At 47.8% G+C, this 26853-nt stretch overlaps 1 protein-coding gene across 1 annotated transcript in view; it reads right to left on the minus strand.

Moving 5' to 3' along the window:
* Positions 1 to 26853, minus strand: part of ULK1 (unc-51 like autophagy activating kinase 1) — a gene marked incomplete at its 5' end in the record, with an annotated part of 79505 nt that overhangs the window by 33876 nt on the left and 18776 nt on the right. Inside the window, 6 exon segments of the mRNA XM_084271864.1 lie at positions 1930 to 1980; positions 4896 to 4978; positions 8876 to 8934; positions 16527 to 16628; positions 19136 to 19209; positions 20899 to 21072. Coding sequence (XP_084127990.1) covers positions 1930 to 1980; positions 4896 to 4978; positions 8876 to 8934; positions 16527 to 16628; positions 19136 to 19209; positions 20899 to 21072 — 543 coding nt within the window.

Raw genomic sequence — 26853 nt, forward strand, 5'->3', positions numbered from 1 at the left:
CAGCTGCAGCCCTGCCAGGCCATCTCCTTCAGCAGCACTGTGCAAACATTAAGCACACTGTGTGCCAGCAGCATTCCACACATCACAGGTGAGCTCTTCTGTTTAGATCACCACAGCCAAGACCTTTGGTGCCACTGGCTCTTCTCTCACCTATTCAGAAATCAAGAGGACCACCACTCCCACATGCAGCCTTCCTCAGCCAGGCTCTTCACTTCCCAGGGGACTTCATCCATCACTGCTGGCTGGCAGCAGGGACCTCCACAGCACACTGCACGAACCATCTTCTCCACTAGCAGATTTCTGTGCGTAACAACTTGAGAAACAACAGGGAGATACTTCTCCCCCTCATCTTTTCAAAGCCAGTAGTGGGGTCTCCTGCCTGGAGAGGATTCCAGGCTGTGCACATATGCCTGGAGACGAGGCCCAGCATGGTGGCAGAGAGGTCTGGAGTTCATATAGTCCTTACCTGCATGTAAAGGTGCTCTTTTTGCTGGGCCTTGACCCCACACCGTTAACTTTGGTGCAGCTGGGGGCAAAGGCTGAGCTACAGCCCCTGGCTCATAGCAGCACCTCTGGTTTCTGCACCACAAACACGTAGAAGTTGGAAACTGAGGCCAAGTCAGGAGAACCCTCTCCTGTTTGCTGGGGGCTTTCTGTTCCCCTGGCCAGTGAAGCAAGGGAACTGCTGGAGGTAGGAGATGAGCTGGTGGGCACACAAGATGATGCTGAGGGTGTCCTCCGGTGTCCAGAGGGGGATCAGACTTCGATGGACTCTTCCCACAAGACAGTGGTGTAGCAGGTGCTGAGAGCTGAGCTGGCTTAGGAGCAGTCCTGCAGAGGCAGGGCCCCTTCCTGCCTGCAGAGCAGCCCTGCTTTACAGGACTCACCCCACATCTTGCTGGTGCAGATGGAGACAGGGGCTTGGCTGGCTTGCGAGCTCCCCTAAACCAGAAGCACCTTTTCCTGCCCACAGGACGGTCACCTAAATACACAGTTAAAAATCTGTATCAGGAACCACTGAGACATCCTGCTCCAGAGGCAGGAAAGCAGGAGACTGTCAGGAGTGATGCAGATATCAGACAAGGGGTGTCCACCCACGATGTACATCCAAGAGGGGCTCCATGTTCAGAAAGCGTTGGACAAGACTCCTCTGAATGTCCAGTCCTTGCACTGGACCCCCCAAATCAGCCACTGGTGAAAAGTCTTGGCTCTATCATACTCAGTAGATTAAAGGCCCAGGAGGAACCTCCCAGAAGATGACCACCACACAGTTCCTCTAAACCAAGTCTCTGTTGTATCCCATCCACTAGCAGCAGGTCTGAAGCCTCTGCATCCCAGGACATGTGGTTGGCCATTTTCAAGAGTTTCAGATCAAAGAATGAAAGAAAGAATTCCCAATGGAACCCTGTCTTTGTTTTGGGCAGTTCTCTCAGAGTACCCAAATTTAACCCCTCTAAACCAAGATGTATCAAGAACTCAAAGGTAAATGCTGAAACAAGAGTCAGTAACCAGAACCTGCTGTTTGGCACAGCCAACCTGAGGTACCAGCCTGCAAGCAGGGCCAAGAGTGCCAGTTTCTACCATCCACTACCCTGAACTGTCCTACAGATGTGGATGAAAAGCAAGATCATGCTCCATAAATCCTGTTTACCTACAAGCATTACCTACCACTGGCCAAGCACTGCAGAGAAAGTCATTTTAAAGCCACGTTTACTTCTACTTTAGGTTTCTTGGTATCTCCCAAAGAGAACTCAGCAAAACTCAATACATTTTGATGGCAAAAATCACATCCTGACACAGTAACAAATCCTGAATCTGCTTAACTAAGAGAGCACAAAGCATCCTTTTTCTTTCCTTTGGAGCTGGCAGCAAAGGAAGCCACGTTGTGGTTCAAATCAAGTAGTTTGTAATTAAAAAGGCACTACTTACATTTTTTCATAGAGGCACTTGCATCCAAGAATGGGTGATGGAAAAACTCATCTGAAAAAAAAAATAAATCAAGAACAGTGACTCAGTGAAAGGAAATGACTGTAAGGAGTTTACAAAGCAGCTAAAGCATTGCAAGTTACAGTATTTTACAGTGATTTTTCCATGCAATCTAATTAACCATGGAAGCTGGCTGGCTGCAGCTGCAAACAGCAGTGGCCAACAGTGCAGGCTGGGGACTAGATGCAGGACCTCCTCACAAACAAAAAGCATGGGAAGTTATTTGGATCCAGGAATTCTATGTAGATATGGGGGGAAAAAAACCAAAGAGGTGGCTCCTCTGCTACCAGCCATCTCAGCAAAATCAGATGGGAAAGAGTGGAGAAGGGAAACCAGCTGGGGCAGTTACATGAATCAGGAAAGGGAAGGAAAAAATCTCTGCCAAAAGCGTGACCAAACGACAGGAGGGTTTGCACCTTGGGGCTCACCACCAGCATGGAGGGGTTTTCCTTCCCCACAGGGCACTGAAGAACGCAATAAGGTTTTGCTGCAAGCTACAACCCTGGGCTGCCAGGGAGAATACACTCAGTTGTTAATGCTCCTCTGTCTTGCAACAGGTCTCTCACACGTGGGAGCAGGAATCAGTCATGAGGCCAGGCAACACAGCCATGCTGAACCCTGGCACATCTGTGCATGTGCAGCAGAAGCTCCTGGGAGCAAGGAGACAGAAATCCCAAGGCAGCACTGAAAGTCTCTGGCTGAGCAGGGTAACAAGTCACCCCACTTGTAGGGGTTCAGGGGAGCTGTACTTAGCACACTGCTCTGCCACTCATTCCACACACAAGGAATGGAAGTCCTTTTGCCCATCACTGGTGATCCCCATCACACCCAGAGCAGAACCCATCATGTACTGAAGGCAGAGATGTATTTTCTGAAAGAACTCCATCCCAGAACTCCCCTCCTTTCACACCAGAGAGCTGCTGCTTTCTTCACTCATTATGGGAGGATATTCTTCAGATCCAGGCCAAGAAAAGCTTCAGTCCTGGCTTGCTAGAAACCCTCTACAAATCTGCCTGTCCTCACAAGCAGCCTCTCCTCCTGACTCTTATGTCTTTGATCCACTGAAGCTCCAAGCCCAATCACAAAAAGCAACTCAGCCTGTCAGGAGGTTAGTCATGGATCCACACTGATTATTTGGCCAACTGCAGGCAGCTCGACTTGTTTTCCCAGCACGGATTTCCTGTTGCAACACCCAAGGTTTACAAACTTCTGCTTTCTGTAAACAGCTCCTCTTTGGCCAGTGAGCTTTCCAAAAAGCAGCAACTGGGGGTTTTTTGTTTTGTTTGTCTGCTTTTTAAACTTAAACAATCCAACTTGCCCAAGCTGCTCTTTGCCAATGCCAAGGCAGGGTCCTGCAGCCCTGAGTGCACTGATCTGGGTCTCAGCACAACAGAAGGGATGGAAATCTCTGGCAAGGAAAGCTGGAGTCTCACAGATTAGATCTGCTGTGGATGGTGAACATCCCTGTCCTGCCAGGAGCTGCTCAGCTGCTGAAGTTCTTCCTGCTTCTTCAGCCTGCTCCTCTAGATATGACCATCCCTCAGCTGAACTGACTCAACTGAGGGGGTAGAAATGACGATTTCTTTCACTTTTCCCCCTCCCCCATCCAAACTGCTTATTAGTTGTGCTTGCAAAGCAAAACTTAACAACCTGCTTGCAATCAGCAGCAGGAAACTTGCAACTTGAAACCCTCCTGGCTTTCCTCTAGATAATCTAGAGATTGCAAAGACCATCATCAGTTCCTGGTAGAAGAGCAGCTGAAACACCCATCAAGTAAAGTTTCAAGCTTCTGTGTTGCTGCTGTGTGAATCAACTCAGCTCTGGGGGAGCTCCATGGAAGGCACTCTGAATATCTCCAGGCAGACTACAGAGGGCCTGGGGGAACAAGGAGCAGGACACCCCACTCCACTGGGGAGGGGGACTTAGGAATCATCCCTGACCCAGCAGCATACACACATCTTCATTACAGAGCACAGGAGGGTAAAGCAACAAGGACACTGACCATCAGCCAAAGCAGACCTTTGTAGGTGAAGGGAGCAGCCTACAGTTACTTTGCTGGTTGGAGGACAAAACACCTGACTACTGGGAGCTAAGGGAAGGGGGGCATTGCTTCAGATGGGATCTGGAGCTGTGGGGCATTTACAGTTTGGGTGCAGCTGGCCCCAGACAGCAGCTGAAAACAGGACAATAGCTGGGCACAGGGGAATGCTCTCACTTCAGCACTGCTACTGTTTTGGCAAGGGGCATAACAAGCAGGAGGTCTCCTGAGCTGCTATTCTTAAAATGGAAGAAGGATCCATTCTGCAGGAGTAGGTCAGAGCATTCCCAAGCCCTCAGGAACACAGAGGAGCTGAAGACCTAGCACCAACTGACAGCAGGGAAAAGAAACCTACAGGAAGAGACAGGAAACTGCTAGCTGTAGCCCTGATGAGAACCAAGGCATCCTTCCACAGAAAGCTGGAGAAGGAGGGAAGGGACTGCAAGCAGCTACTGTCTGCTGGCTTGGATCACTGCTGGCCCTGGGAAAGGGAGGGTACTGACTTGTTAAATGAGTGCAGCTCACAGCTTTGGGAAGGAGCTATAATAGAGAAAGAACAAGGATGAGGAGCACAAGATACATGTTTCACCTGGTAGCATATTTAACACAACAAAAGTTCAGAAATACTATTAAAGCAGAAGTCAGGAGAGGGGATGCAAGTAAGAAACAGCTGCTGAACATGTATCAAATCTCTAGGTTTACAGAACTACACTGGAATCAGCACTGACCTTCCCAGCACATATACTAAACCAGCCAAGATTATTTAATCTTCTAGGCATGGGTGAAATCCAGGTGTGTGGATGCTGCTTCTAACACCAGCCAAAAGAAAAAGACAACACAGACAGGCAGCAAAGTTGGAAGGAGATCTTACCAAAGTCCATGCGGTCCTTATGATTACGCTGCAGAAGGCCCAGCAGCAACTGTCTCAGGTGACTTGAGGTCTCCCTGGGGATGCTAGGATTGAAAACAAAAGCAAAATAAGAGACACTTGCAGTCTACTTAACTCCCTTTACATACTCAGGAAGGCAACCTGCAAATGCAAACTCACTTTGTGCCTGCTGGGCTAGGAAGGAAAGAACTGCTCACTGGAGAGAGGCTGAGCAGGAACACCTCTATTTGCATCTCTGGCTTTTACTCCCCATTGCCATTGTTAAGGCTATAGCTAATCTAGTTATAGTGGCCTCTCCCAGGAGCACCTGCAGATCCTTCCCTTCCTCAGCACTGCCAAAGTCTCCCTCTGGCTCTCAGCAAAGTCTGTTCAACACGCAATGCTTTCCACATGATAAGGAAGTCTTCTGCTTGCTTTAACGGGAATATAAGGTCATTAAAATAAAGCAGTTACCAAGTTCCCCTTCCAATTAAGACACTGGTGGTGAAATGCATCACCAATTACTACCATTTGATTAAGGCATTTCTTTTTCAGCGCAGCTTATGTAAGACCAGCATGTAACCTCTGCCTGTTTGCTGCCTTGACACACAGCATTCATTAATCGAAGGCCACTAAGATACAAGCAACTGCCACCCAAGCAAGCTAAAATTAGTGCAGTTATTACCCTGCTTTCCAGTACAGCTGGGAGGAAAATGCTCTTTGCAATGGCTGTTGCGGCACAAAGCTGCTAGTAAATCATTGCGCCCTCCCTCACCCCACAAGCAGATGGGGAGAGGCCAAGGCAGCTCTTCACAACCCCAGTAGACTGCGAGAAGCAGGGAATAAATGAGGAGATTAAGGCAGGGAAAGCAGAGTTCAGCTCTTGCATAAGTGGATTCAGCTCCGCTGACTGTCCTGCCGAGGCACGGCCGGGGCCTGCAGCAGCCGGGCCTGCCTGCAGCCAGAGCAGAGCTCTCCACGCCAAGCGTAGGTGGCTCCAGCTCCTTTCCTACTGCCTCTGTTTATCGTGGCGGTGGGGCAGCACGGCCCCCAGGCTTTGCCAGGCGTTCCCCTCTCCCTGTGCAGGGTCAGCTGAGGCAATGGCATGTGTGCTCAGCACAGTAACCTGAGCTGCGCCCAGCCCGGGCCTGCTCGGTAGCACGGCGGCACGTGGCTCGCCTGGGCAGGCTGCCGCTTGGCTGGCACCACTGGCAGCCCTGCAGCCCAGCCCGACTGATGCTGGGAGAAACAACCCTTCCCACGCCGTTCCTACCTCCTCTACCCTCACAAACAGGGTAGAAAAGAATAGTAAGAGCTGGGACAAAAGCACCAGGGCGAAAAGAGGGGTGGTAGGTAGTACTGCCAGAGCCTTGCTCACTGAGGCGAGAGGGGTAAGGCAAGGTGTGTATTTATAGGTGGCAGCACTACCCGGTTATTTTTCCATGAATCCCCAGGCTTTGCTACTGCAGGAATTTAAGCCCAGCAATTCCTAGAACAGAAAATGATGGCAAGCATCCCTCCTCCTTGTTTGTACCGGTGCTTTTCTATCCTTGACACTAGACTGGCTTCATGCACCTTCCCTGGCCAAAGAAGGAAAAGGCCACCAGGACCCTGGAAGGGATACAGTTAAACCAAGGCTCAGTTTAAACCAAGAAAAAAAAACACCCTCTTGTCCAAAAAAAAGGTGTGCCTTAGAAGGACACTGCACAAGGGAATAACCCATGACGCCACAGCTAACAGAGTCTCCTGAAAAATACATTAGTGCCAGAGACCTGCAGTCCTCCAGTGGTACACTCATCATTTATTTATCCATGACACAAAGCTTTCATCCAAAAAGAGTCCATTTCCCAGCAATGACTTTAGCTTTTGCATGGTTTTAAAGTCAGGGAACAGGCAGATGAAGTAGCAGACCTCAGATGTCACAACACAGGCTGAAGCCATTGCTGATTAACAGCCTGTTTGCCTCCTATCTCATGCCTAAAGCACCAAGCTTTCCTACTCTACAGTATTTTCCAAGTCCATCTTTTTAAACATAAGCAACAAAATTGACTCCTTCCCTCCACCCTCTGTCCTGAGCTAGAACAGACTTTGCCATGCAAATCAGCACAATGAGAGTTTGCTATTTAGATCAGTGCTATTGAAATCGTGAGGCCTTTGGGCTTGCTCCTGCTGACATGGGCTCCCCACCTCAGAATGGCATTTCACCTGTCAGGAGCAGCACCAGCCAGGCAGGCAGAGACCACACCACTGGTGAGCATTTAAATGAGCTTTTCTCCCCCACACCCATTTCCAAGCCAAAACACAGCACTTTCTGTGGTGATGCCACGGAGGTGGGTGCCAGCCCACCTAGCCCCAAGGAGAATGAAACCAAATCCTGGCACTGCTGCAGTCTGAGAAGGAGCTCCCTGGAGTGGCTTTGTGTTTCATCTTTGTTGGCAGGGCTGGTGGAGGCAGTTTATTCATGTTTACTCAGGAAATAGCACAGATTGTGGCTCATATTAGGGACAAACTGACTTTGGAAAGCTGGGAATCAGCGTTTACACAAAGGCCACTTCAGATCTGACTTCTGCAATGGGCTTGGCTTTAAGTTTTGGAGGAATCTGATAGTTAAAAAGCAGAGGTGACTGGAACCAGTAAATGCAGAGTGCACAAAGGGATACCAACAAAGGAGGAGGACTAATCCCTACAAGAACAGGCATGCTCTCCTCTTACAGCTCGGTTTCATTTCTCCCCTCACCTGCCACCTCCTGCACGCACCACAAGCCAAAGCGGCAGCAGGGTGGCATGATCAACACAAGGAAGCTTATTAATCATAGGGACTAATTAATCTCTTAGCAAGAGGGACTACCTCTAAGGTGAGCAGCCATGTTTTAGGCTGCATAGGGGAAAGAGAAGCTCTACTTTCCACTCAGACCATCCAGCTCCAGCTATGCAGCAGTGGTTTTGCTCAGAGCTGTTCTGTTTGGGTGCTTTACCCCCAGCACCCTCTGGTTCAATCCAGGAGACTATACAGATGCTCCAGATTTACTCCTGGTAGAAATCTGTCCCATCCCCCCAAAACAAAAAAGTATTTACAGGGAAGTTGAATGCATAATAGCACAAGTTATCAATAAGAGCTCTAGGCTCTTGACAGTTCCTGCTGCTATCTCCTGGAGCTGTCTCAACTGATAAGGGAGAAAAATAATCCATATACAGCAACTCAATGAACTTCCTGGGTACGTGGCTGCATTAGCAAGTCTGCCAAATGGGAGCTGGCTTTCTGGTTAGAAAAGGCCTTCCAATTTTTGGGTGTATTATCTGGAACTTCAGCCCTGTCTCCATACCAGGCTGTATTCACAACAGGCACAAAGTTCTGCTTTAAGAGCTCAGAGATCACAAGGAATGAACACAGCAACAAAACTAAAATACACTGACAAATCACAGCACTGCACAGCTAGGTAACATACACCCTGGGGGGACGAAAGCAGTTCTCTTCCCCTTGGAAACTGCAGCAGTGTCTGTTTCCATCAAGGTTATATTTCCTCCCATGAGCAGGATGGACACAAGCAGTTGCTGTCCTGACACGTGGGAAAGGGGAATGTGATCTGCAGTCAGGTATGGCAGGTTACAGGAGAGACTGCAGCCTGGCTGCTTGCATGATTCAAGAACTGCCATCCTTTTTTTACCCCCAAGGCTTCTGGCCTCATGGAAGCCATAAGCAGGACAGGCCCACCGAGCTGGCTCTTGAAATCACTAACAATCCTGAATTCCCACAACGTAGGAGAGAAGGAGTATCTGCAGAAAGAGAGAACACCGACTCTGGCAATCCTCTGCTGTCTGACTTTCTCCAGGCCACATCACTGCTGGTTTAAGGACTGGGGAAAGGCAGGTGGCCAAATATTTTATAGTCACCTCCTTGAGTGACAAGCCAGGGGCATATGAGGACAGGTGTAAATACAGGCTGAGCCAGTGCTTACACACAGCAGCACTGGAGTAACACTCACTTCGGCATCAGCATCTTGTTCTTCTCGTAGAAAAGACGAAGATCCTGTGGGCTGCTGGCCTGTAGAGGAGAGAGAGAACCAGTGCATGAGGCAGCTGACAATGAAGGAAAGGGATTAGCATTTCTATTCCACAGTCACTCTGAAGAGTAGGGAGGCATTTTTCAATCGCTGAACCAGCACAGACAATGAGGACCTGCAGCTTGCTTTGGGCTGAAAAGACACAGTGGAAATGCAGTATTCCAGCCTGCTGTCTTTTTGTCCCTGACCTCCTTCTGTCCTGCTCTCCCCTTCCAAGGGCTGAGCTTCATTGCAGTGGGTTCTGATGCTCAGGTCTGAGCTGGCCTAATAGCCTCACCCAGGAGGCTAAATAATTGCAGACGTGAGGAGTCCCAAATGATGAATGGCAGCTCCTGCTGAGAACATGGATTAGTGCTGCAGGGCATTTAGAAAAGGGGCAGGGAGCCTGTTGATGGGCAAGGGATCTGTGGAGAGCCTAGGAACATGTGGGAACAGCCACTGAATTAGGATTTTCTACTTTAATTCCAGGAAGCCTGAAGGTCTCAAGCTACAGCTCCTCTCTGTGCAGTAAGATACACAACTGCTGGGGGTGCTGACGTCAAGATCCCAAATTCTAAGAGATGAGATTAAGAAATAAAAGTCAGAAGGGAAAAAAAAAAGAAGGGCTAGGCACAACAAGAGGTTTATGGCTGAGGTTAAAAATAAAACCTCCAGTATATAAAAGGCAGACACATAAAAATCTCCTAACGTCATTTCTCCATTTGTTTTTCTGCAATGAATAACACAGGCCAGTAAATTAACCCTAGTGTCTCAAGCTTCCCTGCTTAGGCAAAGTCTCTTATTAAAGGCAGAGTAGGCTGGCTGGCATGACACAGACATGAAGGCACATACAAACAGGGAAGGAAGATCAGAGAGATTCACCTGCAATCAATTATTAGTGCAGCAGAGTGTGCAGGAAAAGTGTGAGTGAGAAGGCAACAGGCAACTCCTGATGTTCAGGGCAGGCTCAAAAAAAACCCTGGAGCCTTCCACCTACTTCCATTTCTAAATTAGAAGCATTTAAGGTCAATTAAGATGCTTAAAACGGCAAATCAGACAAGCCAATCTGCAGATGGCCATCAAAATACCACTTACACAGCACGGCTGGAAAAGCAGCCACATAAGATGCTGTTTCAACATCAGTTACTCCCTCTGACTGCAGATGGAAATTAAGGATAACTGTGAGAACTCAGTACAAAACCTCAAGAGAAACCCAAGGGAGGCTTTCAGAAGCTGCTAACATCACCAGACTCTGCAGCACTGATCAGGACATTGTTTCTTGAACAGTCTTAGCAACCCAAGTCTCACAGCTCTCCTATCAGTTTCTACCAGTAAGAGCTACTGGGTTTCTCAAAGAAGGAAATAAGAGAGGTTTTCTTGCTTCTCCTTTCTGCAGGAGCTGGCAGACACAGCAGGAACCCAGACAGGAGGTGCAGAAATACCACTAGAATGAAGGTTATTCAGCAAAGCACCTTGTTAGACAGGTGCCAAACTGCATTGAAACTTCCCATCGCTTCCCCTCAACTTGATTTGGCTCAGCAAAAACCCCACTTTACACCTTCCCCCATGCAGATCCTGCCTTGTAATGAGATTCTCACTAATTGGCAAACTTTAAGGAGACAAATGTACACTGAATGGCTTGGGCACAGCTCTGTGTGTGATGAGAAATACTCCTGACAGAGGCAGCGTGGAGGGAGGACCAGAACCCCACTGCAGGGAAGCACATCAGAGACACAAGCCTTGGCTGTTTGCTCTGTTCATTTCCTGTCGCAACAACCCGATTGTTTCACAAACACAATGAAGCTCTGATCTATTTCAAACACTGTTTTGTCAGAAGTTTTCCTGGCAATAAAGGCAGACTGTATTAAAAGCAGCACGCATGCAAAGCCCAGCTTGTCAGAGAGGGTTTCCAAGCACTGGCTTGGGTAGAAAAAAATCCACAGAGAAGATCCCCTCCTCTTTATACAAATTAAAGAGAGATCCCTGTAGGGATGTTGTCTCTCCAGGTTTTACTGTGTCAGTATCATTCCCACCTGTTCTGCAAGGACCATATCCAGGGTGTGGGGCTGCTACCCACCCAGACCACACTTTCTCACTAGGGCTGTCACCAAGAGCTGGTGATTCAAGGGTGGTCTCTGATATCAGTACCCACCTGCTGGGAAATAGTCCTTTTAGTGAGTGTCCAGCACAGACAACCATGGGCCACCATTAATTTGGTAAAACAAAGTGTGTCCTCACAGAACTGCATTAATAATCAACCAAGTCACACAGTTCTGCTCCTAGCAGCAGGCTCCCAGTAAAAAGCCCACTGCTCTCCTGCTGCTCACATCCATTCCATGAGCACTGGTACCTTCAGCCACTTTGCTGAGCTCTTCTTTCAAGAAATAGTGCTTCTCTGAGAGTCACAGGGAAAGAGGTGCCCTAAAAGTGCTATCTGAATTCCTTCTTCTAGGAAGCTAAGGATTTAATTTGAAATCTACCTTCCAGGCAGGTACACCTTACCTGAGACCATCAGAAAAAGCCTATTCTAGGCACCTACCAACTGGACCACTCAAAGTTTACAGAGCCAGCTGCTACCTGTAGGACAGCATCCATCTGTTACACAGGGATGCAGACAGGACAGCTCAGTTTTCCCCAAGAACAGGAGACACAGCAGCAGGGCAATTCATGCCCTTGTTCCCCCTCTCATGTTACTATGGAGCAGCTGCATTAGCGTAAGGGGCTCTGGTTCTGTCTGTCCTTTCTATATATAAGACAATTGGACAAATTCAGTCTGGCCACTCTGTCACTTTGTCCCAAGCAGCAGTGGAAATATCTTGAGCCAACAAAGGCATTCAGTGTAACCCTGCCAAACCCCACTGGCTGCCTGAGAGTGAAGTGCACACAGGGGGTGGTGTTTCCAAAAGCACTCAGCACTGGGTTTGTCATGCCTGGGGAGAGGCTGGGTGCTAAAGCCTGGTGCTCAGGCAGAAGAGGCCAGAGACATTCCCACCCTCAGCGAGCAGCACTGTCTAGTCAACGCTTCACAGCAGGTGTATGTTATCTGAGGCCTCTCCTCCAGCATTCCTGGGGATTTGGAGGTGCAGAGAAGGCCTTCAGGTACCTCACAAAGCTGTTTCTAGCTCACAAGTACTGGGGAAAAGCTTGAAAACCTGCTGCAAATACCTTCTGCCTCTGCAGTCTTAACAGTTGATATTTTAAGACTCCCACAGCCAAGTGGTTGGCATTCAGGGGATCCTGCAAGCTCAAGGGCCAGAAAACAACCACCCTCCCTGGCCCCAGACCTTTTTCTTTAGCTCTCCATGGATGTTTTTCTCTCTGCTCCCTACAGACCCACAAGCACAGCACCAAGAGCAAATGGCTCACTGAGCACAGCAACAAGCCAATGACTGCACCTCATCTCAGCAGAAAATCCTGTCCCCACTGACACAGGACAACCCAGAGCACCAGCTCTGGGAACAGAAGTCTGCCTAACAAACCAGGAGCTCAAATTCTGGGTAGAAAATCCTCCCTTCCCTAGTCTTCCTCAAGGCCTGTTGCACAAAGTAGCAGTGGTTTTCAGCAACCCATAATCCCAGTATTCATGCAGGCAGAATCAGCCTGGAAGTAAGAGCAGTGCACATGGGACACCAACTTTAGAGTAATTTTTCACCCAGCAGCTAGCTGGGAGGAGAATGTACACAGGCAGGTTAACTCTTTCCCAGCTGCCAGAGCAGCAGCACTACTTCTGCCAGCTCCCTGCTCGCTCTGCCAGGGACACTGCACACTACGTCCTCAAAGCACCAGGGAGAAGATTCACACAAAGACTCTGACAGAAGACAACAGAGTTCTGTGGTCCTCAGCAGGATGTGATGTCCCAGTGGATCCACACCACTGCCAGAGACACCTCTGACAAACCACTGCTTGTTTTTTAATGGGTGCAGGCTGGAGCAGAGGAGATTCCATAGGAATGTGAGGGGGAACTCTGTCACTGTGAGGGTGAGGGGGCCCTAGGACAGGCTGCCCAGAGAGGTTGTGGACTCTCCTTCTCTGGAGACATTCAAACCCCACCTGGATGCATCCCTGTGTGACTTAGTCTGGGTGACCCTGCTCTGGCAGGGGGGTTGGACTAGGTGATCTTCTGATGTACCTTCCAACTCCTGATGCTCTGTGATTCTGTGAAACTGCATGTGCTTGGCTGTGCATCTGCTTAATAAGAGCTGCCCAGGTTTTAAAGGGCTCAAAGAACAGAAGCTACCAGGGACATCAGTGACATTCCTCCCTCCCCTCTTCCCTAAAATAATTAGAAGTTGAGGTAATTTTGCTCTGATCTTATTTAAAAGACCTGACAAGGTCAAGATTGGTTCTGGAAGATATTTCAGACCTTTTATAAATCTTTCTGCTCTGCCTCCAGTTTTGCTTTTGGTGGTTGCTTGTCTGTACAGCCTACATCACCTCACAGTGGGCACTGGGTCTCAACCTCTTCAGCTCAGGCAGTGACAACAGAACCACCACGTGTTCCCAGCACTTAGTGCTGGTTAGCAGGACCAGGAAACCTTAACAGAAATGAAGAGATGCAAGTGCAGACCACTTACTAGGTAAGGCAAATTAACAATTCCACATTAATACAGTGCTCAGCAAATCTGTTTATAGGGATTATGAATCCCATTAATCTCATCCCTATGGCAGTATCCCTGTTTTGTTTATGGGCACGTTTAATACAAAAAGCTCCTTAAGGCAGCTTCACCAGCCATCCTACCAACTGTTCACATCTGAGCAGCAGCAGCTTCCTCCTTTCTCAGGGAGACAGGAAAGGGGCAGGAATGGCTCTGGGAAGGGGCCTTGAGTCCATGCCCAGCTGTGTCATTTTAGCTTTGAGAAAACCAGAAATCACATTGAGGCACATACACACATCTGGGCTCCATCAGCAGACGGGTGGCAGCAGGGACAGAGAGGGGATTGTTCCTCTCTGCTGGTGGAATCAGCCTGTTACCTCTCTACCTGTACATACATGTCCCTCCCAAAAGCACCAGTTCCTATTCATGGTCTCCCCATCTCCACTGCCGCCCTCTCTTCCCAAAAGCTTCTCCCCTGCTCAGTGTCCACCAGCAAATCCACAGAAGACCATCATGCCAACACAGAAACAAAGCCAGTTAACCATTAACTAGCTGCCCACCATCTGCCCAGACAGGCTTTTCACCCAGGACTGGCAGGGAGGAGAAGGCAGCTCGTGACACACATGGGTAGAACAAATAGATGGTGCAGACAACCATCTGGGCTGAGCTTTTCTTTCTCCCTGATCAAACAAGCCTACAGCTGCTAGGGCAGTAACAAACAGGGCCTGGCATTCTGCTTCAGAATGCAAACCCCCAAAGAGGAAAGGGTGTGGAGACAAATTAAAATAGAGAAACAAATGCCCCCCCCCCCCCAGCCCAACAGATGTCGGATGTGTAGAGGGAAGAGAGAAGTTATCCAGGCAGGGAAGCACCAAGTAAGGGTCAGGGACTGAAATAACCCTTCACTGACCACCACAGGACATTGCCATGCCTTGACCTGAGGGACACAGGCACACAGGACAGCTCTCACCTCAGTACAACCCTGAGTACACACATACAGGCAGAGAGGTGATGGTTTTCTGGCCACCTGCCCCTTCAAAGCAAGGTTGGGTAGTCAAATAAAAGCTGACTGGTTATTCCATTTTATTTTCTGTGAAATGTCTTCTGTATTAGGACAAATGTTTTCAGAAGAGCACTTCTGTGACCCCTGAGAAAAGCCACCTAAGAAATCAGATGCCTCAAGGTTATACATGAGCTCCTAAGCTAAGAACACCCCATGTAAAGTCACCACCTTAAATAGCTACACCATTTGAATGAGTATCAAGGTGCCTTTATAGAGACTAACAGGCACCAGCTTACAAGACAGAAGGAGTGCAAGCCCTCCCCCTGCACACACAGAGAGTCAAAGCTTGCCTTCTCCATACCACATCTGTGGGTTTTTTCCCCTTAATGCACAAACCTTTATTTCCCTACCAGTTGTTTTCTCCTCTCAAAGACACCGACCCTGACAAGTGGATGCAGCCAGTAACAGGAGCCATTCAGAAGTTTCAGTACTTTGTAAGGGTGTTCACAGAAAAAGAAGCATGCAGAGGAAATGAAGTCTTGCTCTAAATACAGAGCAAGCTGGTGGACAGAATATAAAGCACTGGAACAGAACAGCAGCAGGGAAAAAATTACCCTGAAGGAGAAAAGTGTCCTTGGCTCTAGACAAAACCAAAACATACCATTAGTTTACTTCTCTATTTGCCTACTCCTTCCTGCAAGAGATTCAGAGTTCACTTCATGCTTCCCAGTGATGCAACTGCATAAACATTCAATTATGAAGAGCTGTGGAACTAACACTCAGAATGTCCCACAGATCATACAGCTTGTCTTGTTACATCAGCACAGACTCACACACACACACACCTGACTTTTTTCTGGGGGTGGCAGGGGTGAGGTGGTGGTTTGGTTTTCTTAGGGAGTCAGGACAGATGTCAGGACATGAGAAGAGGCCACAGTTCCCATTTGCCCTGACTGATCTAAGGAGCTGAAGAGCTGCCATCAGCTGGCACACCAAGTAGGTAAGTTTGAGGTTTGGTCTTTTTCCATGGATTAGAGACCAGCTCTACAGAGCTCACACAGAGAAGCAAAGAAGCATCAGCAACTCAAGCATCTCTCTGCTACCCTGTAGGACACCAGAAAACCTGACAAGTACAGTACTTCACAACAGCAGGTGGAAGGGTGAGCCCACAGATCTCATTCAGCATGGAAGGAGGAGCAATACCCAGTGTGACACACTAAGGACTGGGAACAAGAACAACACACGAAGTCCAGATTAACTCCAGCTATGTATAAACTCAAAAATACAGGAGGGAAATCTGAAGCAACCTGCACAAGGCTGTGATGAATTTTCCATCATTAGAAAGTTGTAAATCAGGTAACAACTTTCACAAGAGATATGGTCCAGCTCCACTAGAAGTTATGGGGTGAATTACAGGGTGGAGGTTTACTGGCCTGCTTTGTATTTGGAGGGGTTTGGACTTGATGAACATAAACATTTCAGACTGGAAATGATGATAGATAAGATCCTAAACTGCTCTAAAAACAGTCAATTTATCCACAATACACCAGTTACCACCAAATCAGCCCAAACATTAACTTGCAATTACAATTTTCCTTATTGTCCTTCCATACCCAACAGAATTATCATTATAGATTATACACTGAGTACAGTTGTAAATAGAAACTGATTTTTTAAGTGTAGGCCTGGGAAAAAAACCCCAACTGTTAAATGATTCATGAAAATTTCCTGAAGAGATCACCCTTCCTAAGGATTTACAGCCAGGAAATACATTTCACTGAGCTACAGCTCAGAGAACCAGAGTTATATCCTAGAAATATGTCCAGTGTTACAATATGAAGCACCACACTGTCAATGTGTTGGACTTCCCTGAGGCTGGATCTATAGGAGTTAGTATTACAGATGTCAGAAGCCTTAGAGGAAGCAGATTAAAAGGAAAAAAGGCAAGAAAAAAACAGCAGAAGAGTGTCAGAAGCCTTACATCCAAATAACTCACCTGAAAAGGAGCCTTTCCTGTCAAACACTGATAGATGATGGTTCCTATACTCCAGAGGTCAGCTTTGGCATCGTAGTGTTGAGACATAATGACTTCTGGTGCCTTTTTGGGGAGAGAACAGAAATCTGGTTTATAAAAGACATAAGGGTTTTTTTGCAAGAAACAAACAGAAGTCACTACTGCACTTCAAAAACCCCTGAGCTCCTAGATTCCCCAATAACCAGGAAAGGTTTGCTCCCATCAAGACAGTAATGCTGCCTTGAAAGGGCCAATTCCCCATCTAAGCAGGGAGGCAGAGACTTGTGTTCAGTCAGGCAAAAAAAACCCCAACACCTGATATTGTTTTACTACTTTGGGCAAGCTCAGCACTCTCATAGAATCATAGGGGCTGGAAAGGACCTCGAGAGATCACTGGGTCCAACCCCCCTTTCCCTTCTCAGCCTACCATTTGTTGCTGAATCCACCTGTGTTCAGAAGATGCCTCACTGAAACAGGACAGATCCTCTAAACCAAAGCAAGCAACAGGTAAAGGATCAAGAAAAGCAAAGGCTCTCACTGCCCAGGTAAAGCTTCAGCCCCCATCCTGAGCTACAACACTCATTTTTATGTGCTTTCCTCATTTAGCCAAGATGGCAGTGCATTAATTATGCTCCAGAGCCTGCTGCCAAGGCCACAGTTTGGGTCTGAAGGCAGATCTGTGCATCTCAGTCCAGCAGCTCCAGCCCTGCTGTGCCTGACTCTGGTTTCTAATCTCACCCCATGCCCTTGGTTGCTCCTTCACAGCTCGTTCCAGAAGCCCAAGACACTGCACAGAGCCCTGTGGCCCAGGAGTGCAGCAGCAGAGGAGGGGCAGAAGGGCAGGCTTGCTAATCCCACGTTTCTAACAAGAGATTTCATCACAGAGCTGCCAGCATGGAACAGGATCGATTTTCTAGCTCTGAGAGGCAGCCACATGTAGTGAAAAATAAAAATGGCAGGAAAGAAGCTGTGGATGGGAGCTGGGCCTGTCCAAGTGAAGCAGGCACAGGACCAAGGCCAAGGGAGCAGGACAAGAACTGTGCAAGGAAGTAGCAAGCCTCATGTAACGTGGGTTGTACCAGGGTTCAGACAGAAAGCTCGTCCTGGGGTGGGGAAAATACTTTTTTAAAAGAAAAATAAAATGAAAAGAGCAGCAATAGGCTATGAGCTAAAGCAGGGATCAGGGCCTGCCCTGCCAGCAGATGTTCCCAGGGCTGCCACACAAGAGCCACAATAACAGTAGGGTCAGACTCCAAACACCCTGTACATGGCAACTGAACCCTGCTCCATCTTCCTTCAAATCCATCAGTGAACAACATGAAACACTCCAAGATTCTCTGCAACATCCAAAGCTGTTTCAAATGAAAAAAAACCAACCCCAAAAGGTCATTGCTATCTTCCTCCAGTCCTTTCATAAAAATAAGCTGGGTGTTTTCATTGACTTTCACAAGAGACTCTGAAAGAAAAAGTACCACTAAAAATAGACAATTCAGGAAACTCTCACAGGAGGAAAAAAATAGTTACATCATCTTCACATATAGCATAGTTCAAATAAACATCAGGCTTCAAAAAAAGGGAGAGAGAGGAAGTCTCTTTTGCTTGACTTGGTGCTGTGGCACAGAGTACTGAACATACCAGGCTGTGCAGCACAGTCCAGCCTAACTCTGTCCAGAGAGGACAGACAAAAACCCCCACAACTTAAGAGTGGATGAGATCATGGTCAAAATCTGGTGCCAATTTCCCTCCCACCAGGGCACCTGTACAAAAATTCAACCTAAACTGATCCATATCATTTGGGTACTTTGAGCTCAGACACCCACATCCCAGGAACTATTACACAGCTGGCTTTGGCATTTTTACTTCTGGCTTTGTTTTGTTATTCTTAATTTCACTGACTCAACATGACACTGAGACCCTGACTGCTACCATGAACACAAACAAGACATCACCTCCTCACATCCTGGTCCCAGAGTGTAAGCAGTAGGGTTTTATTTGGGGGATTTTGGGAAGGAGGGGGGTTGTGGTTTATTGGGTTATTTTTTTTAAACACATCTGTTTCACAAGCTAAGAAGTCATCCTGGAATCATCTGGTTGGTGCTGGGAGGTGGCAGCAGGCTCGTGCAGCCATTCCATCTCAAAAGGGCCTCCTGAAGCAGTGATTTTACCCAGGTTCCTCTCCAAGGAAGCAACACCTCAAACACAGCCAGACATGTGAATTATCATCCCAGCCCTCACCTATCTTTTGCTGTTTCTTTGCTTGTAGCAGAGGAAATAGATTTCATTTCCCAGTGCCTTCAGCAGGGGCCCTGGCCCCCTCTGGAAGGTGCAGTTTCTGGGAGCAGGCAGCAATCAATATTTCACTTTGTTCAGTTGTAACTATCAACAATTCACCCTAAAGTTAGATGACAACACAGGAACTTGTTGTCCAACATTACCAGCAGCTACAACTTTATGAAGTCTCCCCGTGTAACAGCTGGTGTCTGACAAGTCAATAAGGTTTCCCCTTTTGGGAAAGCCCAGCAGAACACAAAGGCTTGCTTCTGAGGGCAGGGCAAGAGCAACACAGAAACACCTGGAGGCAAAACACTTACCATGTACATTGGTGAACCACACAAGGTCGCTGCCATCATGTTATTCTGCAGGTATCTGGCAAACCCAAAGTCAGCTATGAAGAGAAACAAAGAGGTAGGACAGGATCAGACACTGATTCCAGAGAGCATGCACCTTCTCCAGGGAATTCCATCCATCTTCCTTTCACTCCTCAGGAATTTCCCCATTTTAACAAGGCTTTGATAGCTCTCTTCAAGCAGCAATATCCCTGAGACAGTTAACATGTAATACAGACACTGGAACATAGACCAACCCACCACAAAGAAAGAAGTATTCAGGAGAACAAACTCCCATCTGTTTGTCAGGGATCAACCATCACTTTCTCCTGCTTTCCTGCACTCTGAATGTTCAGGGGCTGGAAGCTGGTAAAGCTCTCCTGACTTCAAGGAGGGCATGCCAGTTCAGAACAGCCAGCTCATCTGCTGCTATCTCAATGTTTAGTTTGAGGAACTGAAATTTCCCCCTCTGTTGAAAAGGCTGCAGACATCCAAGAGAAACCACTACTTGCCACCACCCACATTTCCAGCCCTACTAAGAACAGCCTTGCTCTGCTCCTTCAGAAGAGTTTCAGTAGTGCCACCCCAGCCACAAAGACAAAGCAGAGCCACAGTTCTCCTGATCAGGGACAAGGAACACCAAGATGAATTACCTCTGCTGGTTACTCCACATCTGATCATATGATGTTTAGAGGCTCTCTCAAGGTTACCAGATATTTCAAGCCAGGAGAGTGACACAGCTGTTTATGCTGCCATCCATCACTAAAGAATTGGCAGAGCTAGCCATTCCCCAAGGCCACCTACTTCTCAGGGAAGCAGAAAGGAGGGGTGGCAGGCTACATCCCACCCAAGAGCAGCCGTGCCCACAGCCCCCCTCCCTGTGCCTGCAGCTCCCAGTCACTTCCACCTTCTGGGAACTTCACAAAACAACACTTCAGCCAGATGGGCTGTGATGTTTCAGACTTTTTCCACTGGGCCTCATTTCTCAGCTGAGCAGCAGCATTGACACTTTCACCACAGCACACAGTGTTCAGGAAACAAGCAGTGTTGTTTCATCAGTGTCAGCTTCAGCTCATGAACTGTAACTTAATCAGAAGCCCACGTGTTGAGGGTGATATCATCCAGCACTCATTCCTGAGGACCACGGGGGATACATGTGCTCTAACTGCATTTCTGGAATGTTTGTCCCAACTCCTGGTCCACTTGCCTCATGCAAAAAGGGAATTCCTTGAAGCAGCAGCTAAGAAATCTGCCTGTGGTTCAGCCTGTGGGAACACCTCCCTCCAGGTGTGCCCAGCCCTCACTGTGCTGTGAGGCCAGCCACAAAACCTGCTAGTTTCAGCCCCAACACATCATCCTTCACCTCCACTTCGTTAAAAACTGAAGACAAAAGTTACAGCAGCTGCTCATTTCTTGGTGAGCCTGTTGATTACAAGTCAATTAGGGCAGGCTGGTATGTGCTTTTACCAAGGGAGGCACCATTCAGCTTGGAACAGGAGCAAGACTTGCCCAATTCCTTCTGGGTTAGTCTGTGCCCTAACAATGCAGATGCTCTTGGAGCCAACTGATAGTTATGTCTAGCAGGGGAACCAAGCCAGGAAGATGAAAAACAGTAGGGCACTTTAGAAACTACAGCAATTCTGTCCTTCTCCTACTCTGTTCCCCAAAGAAAGATTGAGGTTTAGCCACTTCTCCACCACCAGGCTCTCCTGAGCGTGCTGAGGGCGATGTCTGCAGCGGGGCCTTACCGATCTTGATGCGGATGTTGTTGGGGTTGGATTTCCTGCCTCCAGTGTAGGAAAGGAGAATGTTCTGTGGCTTCAGGTCCCGATGGATGATGCCTTTGCTGTGCAGCATTTTCATGGCACCTGCTATCTGCTGCAGAAAGAGCCTGATGGTGTCTTCACTGAGCGTCCGCATCGCTGGGGAGGAGGAAGAAAATCACCACAGATGTAACAGTTACAATGCCAGTTCTTCAGAGAGCCCAGAGGGCAGATTCTCCACAGCAATTAGCCATAATTTGATATTTTTACTTCCACATATGGCATTTTCTCCCCACATGCTCGTTCTGAATGATTCCTACAAACTACAAGGGAGAAGGTTTGTATTAACATTTGCACTCCCAGCTTACTGTGTAGTCAGAGCTGTTGTCAGCCCCAAGTCTCTCATGGTCAGCTCAGGCCAGTGGTGCATGCTAAAGCTGGGTTATCAACTGGGTCCCAAATGTGACATCTGGTGAGGCTGGGGGCTCTTCCTCCACAAGAGCTGCCAGCCAGATCCAGGCAAGCACCAGGCAGGGCCTGTGGCCCAAGCAGTGTGAGCACTGCTACCTTTGAGCTATGGCCAGTAACTTCAGGGCTTTATCTTGAAGACTGCCTACACCTGGAGCTAAGAGGAGCAGTTTGGATCAAGCTTTACCCCTGCAGGAGTCATTACAGCCCAGGCTGCACCAGGGAAGGGTTGGTAGGTTTAAACTTAGAGTCAGGACACATGTCTACCAAGGATCTGAAATTTGGGGGTGGGGTCCAAGTCTGGGCCAACCCTCGTGCAGCATCACCCACCAAACAAACTGTAACTCTAATCTCAAACTCAGTACTAGGATGGACCATGTCAGGGCCAATACCTACCAACGTACCCCTACCAATGGCCCCTGCAAATAGTCATCTGACACCCTCCCTCTCACATCCACAGGTGAGAAAGTGCAGCAAGACAGTCTCAGAATGCTTTCATAAACTTTCTTTTTTAATTAGCAATCCAATTCTGGTAATATGGAAGCTCTGAACTGCACTCTTCTGAGGCACAGGCTTCTCAAGAGCAGTGGTGTGAAAATCAACATGGAAGGAATGAAAATAACGCTCAACTGGCTCTTCTAATCAGAGCAATGCAACATCAGCACTCGTTATTTTAAGAGCTGCATGTATGAAACCCTCACCAAAGCTGGGAGCAGCCTGCTGAACAAACCCCAGGATCAACAGTGCTGCTGCCTGCCTCCTTGTCAGTCACTGAGCAAGTCAGGCTTACACAAAGCACCATTCCACTTGAATTAAATAATTTCTTTCACAAAAGGTCCCTGTAAATTACTTGGGACTTCATTAGTGTTTTTCCAGCTGTTCTTTAATAAGACATTAAAACGAACTGGCAGGAGCTTCCAAATGCTCCTCCAGGCAGCTAGAAGGGAGGAATCCTTATGAAAACACAGATGAGGTTTGCACACAGCTTTAACACAACACAGGAAATTAAACAAAAAAAAACCTCAATTTTAAAATGCATGCATGGGAAGCAGCAGAGGACACAGAGAAATGGAACAGCACTTAGAAAATAAGCTACTACTGCTCCCAAACCTCACTGTTCTGAAAGGTGGCACAAGCAGAGCTGAAATGTCACCACAGCTATCAGCTGGTCCTGCACTGATACACGTGAGAGCAGGGCACATGTATATATAGAGTTTCTCTCCCCTCACTAACCCTTTTTCCTGATGAACTGGCACTCAGCTGGAATGTGAGAGACTCCTCTACATGAAGGGGAGATTCTCTGAAGGGATTTTAAGGCTCTGAAGAGGCAGCTCAGATGCAAGTCTTCCAAACTCTCTTCCACCTTCTGAAAGCAGCGCTGCCTCATCTTTAACAAGGCTTTCCCCCACCTCCTGCTGACACACAGCAGTGCACTCAGAACTGCACCACTTTCTGTCTATTAAAGGTCCAGCACCTCTGCTGGGCTCAACCTTCCCACCAACAAAAGGCCTCTGCAGTATTTCTGCAACTCCTATTGAATGAGATCTCTTCAGGAATGGGTAAAACACCATCTTTAACCAAAACAGCAAGAATTACTAAGTGTTTTGCCCAATTCATCTCAGGCCCAGGAAAGGCCAGGCTGTCTCATCATCCCCCAGGCACGAAGCAAGACTTGAAACTTGGCAGTTCTTAACATTATTAAGCTAACAGGCAATTACAAACTCCTGGCTAACTGCTGCCTGCCTCTAGCAGAGAAACTGTGGTGCTGAGGGCTTTGTTCTGACCTGCAGTCCCAACAGCATGCCCCGTCTTTAAGGCGTTACCCTCTCCTTTATATAATTTGGTGGCTATAAGGTTAACACAGCACCAGCCCCCAGCAAACCAGCTAAGCCTCCCCAATGCAGGCTCTAACTCTGTACTGAGAACAACATTGCTACCAAGCTCAGAAAAGTGCATCCACCCAAAGGAAACAGGGCCTCCAAGCTACTAATTTGTGCAGAATTTAAGCTTCCCCACAGAAGTCTGTACAAAGCTCTCAGCTGTGCAAAGCTGTGACCCAGACACACACAGAATCCAAGCCGGTGACCTGAGCCTGCAGACACGTTCTCCCAGTGCCTCTGCTGTGGCATACCAGAGGTACCACACGTTGCAGGGCAGCAAAATTAGACAGAGGTCTGTTGGATCCTCTGGCAATGTTAAATATCACAAGCCCAGGTAGCGTGGCAAGGTAGGGCTGTGAAATTGAGATGCTGCTGTCAGTAAGAGCGAAGGGACTGTCAGGCACTGGGGCAGTGTAGGAGCACACCCTTATGCTTTCCTCCACAAACAGACAGGCTGTAACACAGAAAAACAAGAGTCCTTATCTCTCATACCCAGCCCATCAGTTCTCCAAGTGACAGCAGCAATCTCCAGCTGAAGGACAGAGACATAAATACAACTGACGCTTTCAGTAACTTCAGGATATTGGTCCACAGAAGATCTCCTACACCATCTACCATCTGATAGAGGAGACTCATTCAATTTATGTGCCAGGGGAAAAAAAAAGCAGCAGCATGGAGAGCAAAACAACTCACTTTCTTTGCCACTTTCCCAATTAGGGAACTTTTCCTTCTGTCCCTGTAAAAGGGACATTCTCATCTTCACTGCTGGCACAACACTAAGCCCACACTGAAGTCTGGACATCCCTGTGGATGTCTGTGGTGAGCAACACATTCTTCCAGAGAACTGTGTTTCCCAAGCCTCACTCTGCCATTCCTGGGAAGTAATAATATCCCTGTATTTATTTTCATGGGCTCCACTTCAGTGAGGAGGTGCTCAGCTTACTGCCTTGTGAACGGTGGCTACGCAGGTCAGTAGATCAGAGCAAATATTTACTGCAGGTCAGAGCAAGGCTTGTGTGCCTTGTAGCTCCTGAGGTGTAGGGAGAGGATGGAACCACCTCAAAAGTGCCCTGGTCAGCCTGTGCCAAGATGTTCAACCCAGCAGGTAAACTGTAGTAAACAGCCCTTGTGAGGTGATCTAAGGGTAGATGCATGGGAGTACACTCACTGGAGGTACACAACACCACCATGGTGGAAAAGCTATTTAGGAAAAAGAGCTCCTCCTCTTACCCACAGGTGCCACGAGTATCTTTAACATGGGCCCCATCCAAATCCCACTGAAGTCTGAGAGCCCAGGCTGACTTATTTGGGGCTCTGTCTTGTAACTCCCCAGTTCCAAACATGCAACGTGAGAGTTCTGTGAAGGCTCTGGTCCAAGTCTAAAGACTTGTTCCAGAGAGCACAGGTATTCTTCACTACCTAGCTGCAGGGATGGAAAATTCACATGGCAGTGCCTCACATCTCCTATTTACAAAAGGGGTCCCCACACCACTTGGGATGAAGTAGACACGTGCAAGGAGCTGGGATCCTGATGGTCAAACCAAGAAACACCCTGCTCCAACATGAAGTTTCTTCCAGAGATGTGCTCACCAAGAAGGAGCTTTAAGAAAGATCATGAACATGCACTCATGAACCGTCCATAACAGCCTGTGTCAATGCCAACTCACAGAGTTTAAGAAGTAGTTTTAGATCCGAGTGCTCCAAGTACCCAAGGCCACTGAATCCCAGTTATTCCCGTGCTGAGGGTGGTCACGTGTGTCACGCTTCCCACAGCTCTACCACACAGAGCAGCAGTCTGCCACTCCCAGCTCCAAACATACCCTACCATGGGCTTGAAATGAATGCTACATCCACAGAAGGGGAACAGCAATAAAGAACAGCAGGACAGACCTCGTGCTTAGTAGAGGTCACACAGCTTCAAGCTGTACTAAGGAGATGGGGCTGCCCAGCAGCATAACACAGCCAGAACACACACCGCACGGAAACGTGCACACAGCCACGTCTTCCAGTTAGGAAGACCAGGAGAATTAAGAGTGCCTTTGGATTCAGCCTGGAATTACCATATTGCCTCACGCTCCTAATTAGAGGGCAGAATGGACTGGGAAGCTTACAGGCTCAGTGAGAAACGGGGGATTTGCATGCACAGCTTGCATAAGTGTTACAGGAACCACCAGCAAAAACACCGAGGAGTCAGTGGGAAAGTAGATGTGGCAATTAAACCCCATCCCATCATTACTAAAATAACTGAAGCAGCACAATAACCGCTGGATAGAGATCAGTCTGCAGGATACCACTGAAATCCCTTGGAAAGTTCAGACTTCTTCCAGGGAAAAGAATAATCATTATTGCCAAAAGCACCTCGGGTGCCTGGAGGAGCTGGGAGAGGAGACTCCCCAAAGGAGCACGTGGTGGAATGGAAAAAGCCACGTGATGCAGAAGCTGATGCTTGTGTCTGGTCTTTGGGAGCAACAAGGCATCTCTGCTGCAGTGACAGGAGGCAGAAACATCCTTGCTGCAGTCCCTCACTGACTGCTCCCTCTGGAAATCTCTGCCTGCTGGGTTCTCTTCACTGGCAACCAGCACACAGATGTTAAGACTTAAAATCAAAGTAAGCAACTATTTCCCAGTCACGACAGCTGCTCTTTACAGGTGTCAAGGTGAAATATTTTATTGGTAAATGCAGAGCCAAAGGTAGCTGTCAAATCAACTCAGGCCAAGAAGGATCAAGCCTCACCCCAGGCAAAACTCAAACCAACTGGGGTAAAGCTGAGTTTTATTTGGAAAATAAAACTCACTTTCACTTTCTCAAACTAGCCACTAATTTCCTGAGTAGTTTCAGTTGCTAAACAAGGAGGTGAGCTGTATTAATAGCACAGCTAATTGCTCAGTATGCCTCACAGGGGTTTTTTTTTGGGGGGGGGGGGGGGGGGGTTGAGGGTGGTGGTGGAAGGGAGAAGATGACAATAGACACACTGTCATTAGTACAGACAGGAAGATTTTCTACAAACCCCTGTTTCTATAAATCACTTGGCCAGAAGGTGTGATCTCGTTTACGTACACATCTTTGTCAACAAGGCTGCACAGCTCAGCACTATCATCAAGCTTCATTTCATGTACATGAAAGCTAAAGCATTTAGCTTTCAAAGCCCACACGTGGTAAAAATGAAGTTTGACTATTTAGAACTCATTTCATTATTAAAATTTGCACTGGTATACGAGCAGAAAAAAAGACAGTATCAAACACAAAGCCATTTTCATTTGGTATTTGTAACAGTATTTCAGCAGTGTCAAAGATGCTCCTGTTAAAGCACAGCAATACCCAACAGATGCAGAACACCATCACTTATCCAAGACAAAGCACACTAAGCCTGAATTTTAAAACACAAATGCCTGTCACTCCTCTCACATTTTAAACAGGCAAAACATATGAAAGGCAGAATATTTCTTCATTTTCCTCCAAGTATGAAATCTTTTCTGAAAATTCAAGTCCACAAACATAATTCATTACCCAGTATGAACAGAGTGCAACATAGGAGCATCAAGCCCTAAATGATCATTCTGGGGATACCAGCACTAGCTGCAGGGCAAATGT

Source organism: Gallinula chloropus (genome assembly GCF_964237585.1).
Source record: "Gallinula chloropus genome assembly, chromosome: 17".
NCBI classification, from domain to species: domain Eukaryota; kingdom Metazoa; phylum Chordata; class Aves; order Gruiformes; family Rallidae; genus Gallinula; species Gallinula chloropus.